This window comes from Corvus brachyrhynchos, unplaced genomic scaffold (genome assembly GCF_000691975.1).
Source record: "Corvus brachyrhynchos isolate BGI_N302 unplaced genomic scaffold, ASM69197v1 scaffold398, whole genome shotgun sequence".
Taxonomy (NCBI): Eukaryota; Metazoa; Chordata; class Aves; order Passeriformes; family Corvidae; genus Corvus; species Corvus brachyrhynchos.
Window position 1 is genome coordinate 3,384,710 of NW_008239780.1, and position 10,662 is coordinate 3,395,371.

The 10,662-nt window shown below is 39.2% G+C and overlaps 1 protein-coding gene across 3 annotated transcripts in view; it reads right to left on the reverse strand.

The window, feature by feature from the left end:
- CHRDL1 (chordin like 1) overlaps positions 1-8,305 on the reverse strand; it is a 35,133-nt gene extending 26,828 nt beyond the window's left edge. For all 3 annotated transcript variants that reach the window (XM_017743165.1, XM_017743164.1, XM_017743163.1), the window contains exons 1-3: positions 8,163-8,305; positions 6,338-6,450; positions 2,279-2,372 (exon numbers count right to left, since the gene is read on the reverse strand). In XM_017743165.1, coding sequence (XP_017598654.1) covers positions 2,279-2,372; positions 6,338-6,450; positions 8,163-8,259 — 304 coding nt within the window. In that variant the 5' untranslated portion in view covers positions 8,260-8,305. The remainder of the gene's footprint in view (positions 1-2,278; positions 2,373-6,337; positions 6,451-8,162) is intronic.
- Between the last annotated feature and the right edge of the window lie 2,357 nt (positions 8,306-10,662).

Sequence of the window (10,662 nt, forward strand, 5' to 3'; positions counted from 1 at the left end):
TAGAAATGGAAAGCTGGCCTAAGATCTCCAAGAATGCTTGAGATCCTATTCAGATCGAGCATGAACATTTGCCACTGAAGATAGAGCACCAAATATGATACACATAATCACTGCAGAAAGCAGAATGCAAATAACCCCTGAAATCACAAGAGGCTACGCATTCTCTTTTGCCTAATATTGTTACAGATTCAATTAGGGGAAAAACAGACCTTAGTGGGACTCTCATTTTTAATGAGATAGTGCACAGCTAGCAATGTAATGGCCTGTCATTTGTAGCAGATTGATTACAAATAGACTTTAGGAGCAGCTAAGAGAAGATAATATATCACAGTTCAGGAAAGGCTCATTCTGATAATTTTCCATATTTATCAGTTTAAACACAGAGTACAAAATTCCAGCTGAAATCTATGAATAGGAAGAACTTAATTTGATAAGAAGGATTTGAGAGTTTACAGGGGGCCTTACTCTTCCTTACTAGACCACTGTAGAATGTTTTGAAATCTTAATAGATATCATGAAATTTGCAACTCATGAACAGAAAAAAGCCAAAACAGTTCTTTGCCAAGGAGCACTTGAAGCAAAACCAATCAATCTAGAAGCGTTTATGATTCTATAGTAGATACTGTACAGAGATACTAAAAAAAGAATAGAAAACATTCCTGACTGAAGATGCCAATTATTGAGTAGGACTTCTGTGATTTAATTTAAACTGTCAAAAAGTAAGCATCCAGTGTAAGCTGTTTTCCTGTGCTCCCTCAATAATCAGTGGAGAGTGACAGGCATCTCCAGGGAAAAAGTCTTCTCATTCTGGGTAACAGGATGAATCACCCTCATGTTTCCAACAGCTGTAAAGGGCATCTGGATGATTGTCTTGCCAACTGAAGTTTAGATTAGCTGAAAAAACAGACCAGATTTTGGGCACACCAGTACACCAGTCCTTCTTTTGATCTGGAAACAAAAGAACCAGCACCTTACCATTTTACTAAGTTATAGTTGGCCAAAGAAAGCATTCTGCCTTACAAATTTTCTTTCCTAAGTATTAGACCATCATAGATAAAACTCCAGTCATCAGCTGGATGCCAAAGAGTTGGATTTAAAGTTGGATGGGCTCAATCTCATCCTAGGACACCAAAGCAGCATCACAGCATCAGATGAGTTATATGCTAGAAATGGTTCTTCCTTGTCACTGGTTAAAAAGGCTTCTAGATACATAGATCAGATATTGATACTCAAATCTGATAGAGAGTGCATATAAGTGTCGGGGAAGATGAATCCTACCCAAAATTGATGTGTGGATGCCATTTATTATCCAGTAAGTGCAGTAAACACATCCATCCCAGCTGAACAGCAACCTTTTGTGCACTCATGTTCCTCTGCCATTGTGCACTTACTGCCTCCTGCTCACAGGCTTTGGTCAGGGAACAGCTGTTTTCCTCAGACAATTAAACTCTCTGGAGAAAGTCAAATAAAACCCCTTTCTATGATGCTGCATGAATACTCTTTTATAAGTGGAAATGTGGGGTGCCACTAAGACAGACATTTAGGGAAAAGCTCCAGTCAAATCTACCAGCCATTAGGCCATGTCGGGAATGCTGGAACAGGCTCGTGAAAGATCCTGCTTAGTCTCTTTCATACAGTGGCTCTTAATAATGAGCATATAATAAATGTACAGTCTGGAGAATTTACTATACAGTATCCAATTGGATTTATATAGTCATAAACTTCTACAGCACTGCTTCTATGATTTACAACACTCTCTACTAATTATGAAGCCATGCCTGGACCTGAGATGTAAAAGGCAAATGTTACCAGACTGGTTGTACAGTGACACTATACAAATTCATGCTTGCCACAGCAATTTTGAATTGCTTGTTAACAGAGAGCCATTGCAAATAACCTTATATTTTGGTCTGCTCTTATGAAAAGCACCAAAACCAGAAACCTAGGAAATTTGTGGGATGGTGTTTTATTGTGATAGAATGTAGAGACAAGGAGTCAGGAATGGACAGTCGATGAAACTTCTGCTACTTTCTGCCTGGATTGTAGGGGATTGGCAGCTCACCTGATCCCTTCACAAATCTATATTTCTGATTTCCTAAACAGAAAACACCATGAGAAATACTGTAACTTACTGTAGGACAAGCCTCTCATGACCTAAAGGGATACAGGAGGATGTTTACTTCACAGAAGTTTTCCAGCACAGATATTTAATTTTGTTGTTACTCAGCATATTAAATAACTATTTCAGAAAGGACTACTTGTCACTAATAGGAATTACCTGGGCATCGTGGGCAGCACAGCTGTGGTACATGCACAGGGGAAGCACAGTGTAGACTTGGGCATCTTATTCTGCTGCACAAAACATTTCCATTCTGCAGGTGGAACATAGTACATAGTATTTTAATGAAATGGGCTGTCTTACAAATCTCTGTGTTCTCTATTCTACATCCAAATATTTTTTTAAAAATGCCTTTTTACAACATTCTGGTTTCACTCATACCAAGGTAAGCCCAGATACTTCTATTGCCTTTGAATTTATGCTGGAGGTCAGAAATCCTTACAAACCTTAAAATCAGAGGAAGTGCCTAAAAATGGATGGCAACAATCTCCATTTCTCTTTTAATTTCCATTTGTCTTTTTCTTTTGAGCAGATTATGCTTAGGAATTGCATTTCCAAAACTAAGGCATGGATAAATGGTAGGTCTCTGAGATATCCCCTACTGAGGGTTAGTTCAAGACCACAAGAGACAATAGCGTCTGTAATTGCTCCTGAAAACGATGGAGAGTCTTTTGTTTTCATTTTATTGCTTTCCCAGTAGACAAAAAACACCAGTTGGTAAGTAGCCATTTTTCTAAGAAATATGAGTTAAGTCTTGGGAATAAGGTTCATTATTCATGTCATTAACATAATATTCTATTTGACCACATCTAAGTTTGATTTATAATTAAAACACAGGGAATTTTCATTATCCAGTGTCTGTAACCAGAAAAGACCATCAATTTCAAATTCCCATTTCCCATCTATAATTCATCCTCTTAATTTACCTCTGAGTTGCTCATGTTTATAGCAAGAAAGATCTTTCAGCATGAACACTGACATTAAGTTATGACTGTAGTTTTAGGTCGTGTCAGGACTAAACCCACTTTATTTTCATATGCCTTCTGGAGCACTGAAATGTTTTCAGTGGATGTGCAGACTTCCATAGACAGCAGATATATAGGCCTTTCTAGTCATCTCTTTCAAAATAATTCATTGACAAGTATCTGCAGACCACAGGCTGGAATCCTACTATTAGATCATTGCTAGCCACAAACTACAGTTGTGCATCTGCTTTGGAAAGAGACACTAAAAATGACATCACCATCTGTTTCCAATGAGAACTGAAATGAAATATACTGATTTTGTAGAAGAGGAGCAAATTTTAGACTGCAGAAGCTTCACAGAATAGGGACTATCCCTGGTCTGCACAGCTCCTTGCCCAGCAGACATGGGAGCCTGTGAAACACTGCTGTAGAAGAAAGGCTGGCACTGCCTGCTGACCTGGCTCCATGTTGCTGACTTGTCCAGTTCCATGACCTCACTCTTTTTCAGTTTAAGTCCTGCGGAATCTCCTGAGGGGAATGTTTACTTTCTGTACATGGTCAGCTGTGATAAAATTCTGCAGGCCAACTTTTCTGCTCTGTGCTGCTGGCCAGACTCCACTGTCTGCAGCAGGACAGAACTATTTTAACTGATCTTGTGCTTAGTGAGACTGATCTTACGCCTATATTCACAGTGATATTTGGGAGAGCAACCCCACTGACCAGAGTGGGACTCAAGCACTGGTCAGTCTCTCTGACCCAGGGCCAAAGTCACATTTTTGCATCAGGTACCAAAGAGTGTTGATGCATCTCTCTCCCCAAGCTGGGCTATCAGTGCTGAGTGTGGAGAGCAGTCATTTAACCCTGCAGATATGACTGTGAACACAAGCAAAAGCAAAAAGCTGCTGTATTTTAGGAGTAAAATAATGATCTAACAAATTGTGAGTGCTCAAATTTACTTGACAGTAACAGTCAACAGGCTCCACTGTGAACTGGGGGGGAGGAAGGGTTGTAAAACGAAGGGGGAACAGGGCGAGAACACTGAATTATGTATAGTTTTATTCTGGTTTAAGTATGTAAGTTATAACTTGTAAAAATACAATACTATATACACACAAAAACAGGAAAGCTTTTTTAATGCCAGGCTGAATAATTTGGCCTCTGTTTAGTTAATTTGTCTCACCTTTTTCTTAAACATCTGAAGAGTGTGTGCTGGGGGGATGGACAGACAGACTGTTTAGAGACAGAGCAGAGATCTCTGTCTGCTGCCTGGCTGATGTGACTTGTTTTGTGCAGACATCATGCAGATCACAATGTTTGTGGCGAGCAAAGACATTTTGATCACACTGGCCATGAAGACCTCTAGGGATTTTTTTGCTTTTCTCTGCAGTGTGAGGGAATCAGTCGCTGCATCAGACTCTATATAGATCCCTCGCCTACCTGACAGGGAATCATACATGGTTTACACTTAGGTCTCTCTTACTTGCTATCTGTGGCACACTTTACTTTTCTCTTTTATGCTGTCATATTTGGTTTATGGTCTGTGCTTGTGCTATGTCATGACATGTCTAATGCCTTTATTTTGTTAAAATTTTAAATCATTGAGGGATTCCTGAAGGAAACCTCATGAAACTAATGAAGCTTCAGGAGCTTTTATTGTAGGTCAGTGCTCTGAGGACATGACTTTGGCCAGGACAAAGCTCAAATGAGTGGTTGGATGCTGCAGTTGTTATTTGGAATCTTCCTTCCAGACAACAAGAGTCACATCCAAGAGATCCCTCAGCATCCTCACTGCTGAAATAATCCCAGGTTACATTTTGCACCCTCATGGTACACCAAAGGTAAAATATAGCAGACAAGGGAGTAGAGTCCAGTCCACTTCTGAGCTGCATGTACTGGGAACTACCATAAGCGGTTTCATTCTTTACTAAACCTGCTGCCCTGAACTGTCACTTTGTCTTCCGTGCCCAAGTTAAAAAATAAAACAGACTTTTTTTGGAGGCTCATAATGTGTGGGTGTGTGTGGGTGTGCCTGGGTCCCAGCAGTGCTGTTCTCTAGAGGAGCTGACCATGCACTTTCCCATCCCTAACAGCTCCCTAAAAATCATCAAGCAATTATTCAGAGGAGCTGACCATGCACTTTCCCATCCCTCCAGGCTGTCTAACAGCTCCCTAAAAATCATCAAGCAATTATTTGTATCCAGATCTCTAGGGCTTCCAGTTAATTTTTTCCCACCCAAGACACATCCTTCCAGTGATTTAATGAGTGTTTTAATCCACACAGACTCTGAGGGAGTTTTCAACTTTGCATATACGTCAACAAAAGTTGACTGGATACTCCTTTTTGCTCTAAACAAAGATTTTCCTTTCTTCCTACTACATTGGTTTTTCTCGCACAGCTGCATTCTGCAGCCAAACTTGTGGGACTACTGTTAGTGCATCTCTGCACTGAGTTGTAGTAGCAGATTCCCTCAGAGCAAATGCTGCACAGGGGCCCAGTGTTTTACACTTGCAGGGAGGGAAAATAGCCAGGAATACTTTATTCTGCATTAAATACAGCAGACAGAACTCAGCATCTGGAGTGTCTCATGTGTTAGTGATTAAGATCGCTTATTGTTTATTTTAAAGTACTCTAAGGGACATAAACTGCCCTCATTTTTGTGCCTCCCCCCAGCCATATATGACATACTATGGGGATCTCTGACTGCTGTGTTTTTGCATCAGCCATCAACTGATGGGAGCCCTTTCATGTTTTATCCAATTCTCTCTGCTCCCCATAACCTTTTCTCATGTTTCATCATCTCGTTCTTCTTTGACTGACTTTTACTAACAGCTACATCCAAGCCTGTTCCTTCAGCACTTTAGGGCAGCAGATGCTTTGACTGGAAGATGTTGGCACTGTACACAGATCAAAGTACCAAATTCAGGTTCAGCATAATTGTCCATATTGGTGGAACTGCAAGGATTATACTTAGGTAATAGGGCCTGATCTGTCAAAATGTAATGCCCAGCATCCACAAAGCTTCTGGCTAGTTAAGGAGCTGTTTTGTCTATGCTATGTGAGTATTATTTGCCAGTATTGGCCTTCTCTGTTAGTATTTTCCCTTCACTAGGATCACCTGCCTTGATTTCCTGCAGCATGACCAGGACCCATGAGTGAAACAGGTTTGGGCTTTGTCGAATTGTAGCTACAACGGAAAGGATTATAGTCAGTGAAGCAAGTAGAAGTTGTAGGATAATAACTCAGCAGTCCTACCTCTGAGCAAAGACAATTAACGCAGTAAACAAGGCCATAGGGTTCTAGATAAGGATGCCATCTTTCTCCTACACGGTACTTCTTATCTTGGAACACACAGTATGTATCTGAATCTGTAAAACAATAAAGAATTGAAAGAGCTATGAATGAAAATTTCCATTCCATGCTTACAAAGTGTATTTAGGTGTGCAGAGTTTTCTGTAAACTAGTTTTTCTTTTCCTGGAGAATCACACAACAGAAACACCCTTAATTTCACATGCTGTTTTTTCTAACCTCCCAAATCAAAATAAATGACATGGCCTCCCATTCTTCCAAAATTGCAGCTCCTGAAATGATGATAAAATGGCTTTCATACGGGTGACTTTATCCTTTCACCTGTTTAGGTAAGAAAATTAAAGTGCCCAATCATTCAGGCAGGCTTATAGGAAACAAAACCTTTTCATTGCAAAACCAAAGCAATTGGTCCAACTGAGGAAAATCCCAGGTTGTACTGCAGAGAGATGCTGAAATAATTGATGCATCAGCTTTCAAAATATTTTAAGATCTTTTTGTTCACTAAGCACTTTTGATCTTGCAGTTGCAGATTTGCAGAAATCCACATACCTGTCAGACATTGTTGTCCTGTCTCTCCCTGTCACATTGAAACCTTCAATCTCTACAATAAAAGAGTGTTTCTCATGTGATTCTGTGTGGGAATTCCTTTCTGTTATCTTAATGATATCCAAATTCAGTTTCATCCATTACCCTCAGTATAGAAGATGCTTCAGGATATCTTAACAAAATACTCATCTTCCATGTGATAATCCAAGCCAGGGACATTCTTCACATTTACTGGGCTAGAAGAAGCTATCAAGAGCTAGGGACTGTTAGTAGAAACTGTGATCTGCTTTCCCTTCACACAGAAGCATGACAAATGAAACACATGATACGAAAAAGCAGACAACTGGAGTCTGGTAATTTCTCACACTGTTCTTTCTTTGAACAAGGTTCCTTCACACTCACTCACTTCCCTGTGGGTGAGATCAGTGGGGCAGAGGGCCTTTCTGGAACTCACTCTTTTTTTTTTTTCTCCATCTAATTCCTTGGAAGCAGAAGCTGCTGAGACTGAGGCTAAAAATTTCAATGACTTCTCAAGGGCAAGCAATGTCTTTTGTAAGAAGGAGGCCAAAACCCAGCCTGTGCAGGTAGGGAGAGCATTCCAGAGATCTAGTAACAAGGCTGAAGCAGTCAATAACTCCTTGACTTACTTGGGTAGCTATTCCTCCATGCCATGATTTCTGAAATGTGTTAACATCTCCCACGGATGACAGGCTTTGCAGAAACGCTCCCTTTATTTTGTTTGTATTCTTTTCAATTCTTCTCATCAAGTTTTTGACAGTGCTTAGACTCTTAATTTTCTCAAGGGATGTACCTAATCCAGTTCATATGAGGTTGTTTTTACAACACAAGAGAACAGTCTTGGACGAGCTTTACACTAGCTGAAAACTTCAGCACAATAGTCTTACACATGGGACAGATTCCAGATAATCTGTCAGATGTTTACAGAGGTTACTAAATGGAATCAAGCACACTCTTGACTCAGGATATTTGAAATAAAACAGATTCTCCAACTGATGTGTTATGTCCTTTACAATGCACTATAACCTGTACAGCTTTAGGAAAATGTACCCCAAATGTGGGTGTGACCTGATTCCACTAAACACAGGATTAGAAGGAGGAAGAATGTTAGAAGGTTTAGGACATTCCTTCCTGAACCACATCTGAAAATAGAAGGAAAATGTCTAATTTAGGTGAATGTGACAGCTTTGTTTGAAGTCTACTTACGTTTTATTTGTTCTAGTTTACCTCCATCTATGAAAAGGAGGCAGAGCACACCAAAAAAGATAAAATTAAAATCCTCCAATATCCACTTTCTTTTCATCTTTATCGTCAAAAGGAAAAGAAAGAGCCTCCAAGTAGAGAATGTTGAGCTGTTGGGAAAAAAATATTAAATTAATTAAAGTAAAATCTTGTAAGATACTTAATGATTTCATCCAACACACAGAAATCCTAAACTGCCAGGACAAAAAAAATACGTCTGTATCATGCATCTACCTTTTGTGGAAACAGCTTTGCCTTCAGATCATTTAATTTCTTGAAAAGGAGACACATTCCTATTCATGAAAGCTGAAAACTGGATATTCCTTCTAAAAATGTCCTTATTTTATTTCCAAGCAATCTGGCAAGTAAGCAATCTAAATTCTTAAAAGTTCTCTTTCCCAAGAAACTAGTTTGAGAGATGTTCTTGTAGAGCATCACTTTCGGATGTATCTTTGGTGTCATTTTTAACGTTTGCTTCATCCTAAAGTTAACCTTGGGTGTCCCTGGAGTACTGGCCCTGCACTGTGGAAATCCTGGGTGAGCCAGTGGCCCTGCTGCAGCCAGTGGGAGTTTTCCTCACCACATCTAATAGGCTCCCACCACTGTTCAGCTCGCCCCTTCGCCCCTCTCCCAACCACTATTGTTCTGGGACTGTGTATAATTAATTTTTCTAGAGTTAACCCTTCTGCTGCCTTGATAGCTGAGAGCAGAATGGGGGAATGACTTGTCATCTTCATTCCTGTAGATCTTTAATGTCAAAATCTTGCATGTGGGGCAAAGCTTAATGTATTCTTCTCTGTGTGGTGCAGAACTGGTATCATCCTTGCTGCCTGTGCCATTCTATTTATCTTTTTCTGGTTTTTAACGAGTGAATTATTTTAGGAAAATAATTAACTAATTAACTAAAGTAGATTTTTTTTTAATAAACCCAACTTAAGATTCTACTATTTTTATGTGTCAATGTTTATGAGCATTCATTACAAAAGTGTTATCTTCCCAGAGTGTACTTGTCCATAACTTACAATGTTGGAAAGATTTGGGTGTTATTTTAAAAGCCTTGATATGGATTTGCTATTGGTTTTACAGAAGTTTAAAAAACACAAAAAGAGTGACTATTGGAAAAATGAACAGTCTGTTTTGTAAACTAATTTGGCCTCTTCAGATCTCATGTAAATAACAGAACTGTACATAAATACGTTCAAACTCTCACATAATCAAGGCAAAAAGAATAATTTATATATGTATATTGAAAATTAAGTGGTGGGTAACTCAAAGAAATGAAACAGTAAGTTAAGAAGCCCTTAAAATGAAAATCTTCCTATTAAGACTGTTGAGACCTAGGATACTGTAACAAAGAGTGTGTGATCTGATTTTATCAGCGGCTTCATTGCCTTTACTGTTCAAGAATTCTCTGTATTCCCAAACCGCAACCACAAAGGACATCTTCCTTAACTAATCAAACCTGTGCCACTACTCTGTACTCAGTAAGCTCATTCAAAACAATGCAAGTTGCCTCTGAAAATGTTTTAAAACAAGCATTCTTTAAAGCACACTCCCTATTCAGTAACAAAACATAACTTTCCATTTATTTTGCAAGTTGAGAATAATATTTCAATTTCAGAAGAAGAGTTTAAGTAATTTTTTCCTTTCAGCATATTCAAATCACATAGGACATTTTTGAAGCCAAACATCCTTTTAAAAACCTGTTTAACATGAAAACTTTATAATTTAGTCCCAGGACATCATGCATGCACTGAGAACAACAGTAGCACATCGCTGGGGATAGCAGAAATGTGAATGTTTAAGTATTTCAGCCTTCTTAGAGATTGCTTAAGCAAACAATAATTATAAATGGTGCATGATTATCCTTTGTGCAGCACTTTATCTGTTAGCTACGTTGGTTAGTTGGAACAGAAAGGCTCAGAAATCCACCCATTTTAAATGTCAGGTCTTCAAAAGGAAGAACATTATAAAACTTGGACTGCTTGTGCTCAGAAATGCTGCACAGTAACATGAGATGGTGGAGTTAATAACAGAAATGGGATGGAGACTTTTGATGTCTTTCTTAATTCTCTTTAATTTCTGTATTGTTGTTACTCCAAATATAAACACATACTTTTCACTATTAGCACACTCCCTTTATTTCCCCAAAGGGCAATATCCTAAAAATATTCCTGGATTTAAATAATCTCAGTTAGGATTAACCTGTTAATTATTGGTGTGTTTTCTGCGTTGTAGAAACAATGGAGGTGATCCACATCTTCCACGAATTACTTAGTGAAATAAGGCAGATGGGGCTCTGTTTAACGCCTCGCCCTCCAAAGAGCCCGGTTTGGTAACTACAAGAGGCAATGTCCGGCCTCGCCACGTTTTACTATTAGTGAAAAAAAAACCGCAAAAAGCAAAAATGGCAGTGCCAGGGGCAGCTGGCAGAGGCTGCGAGGCGCGGGGCTGCGGCGATGCA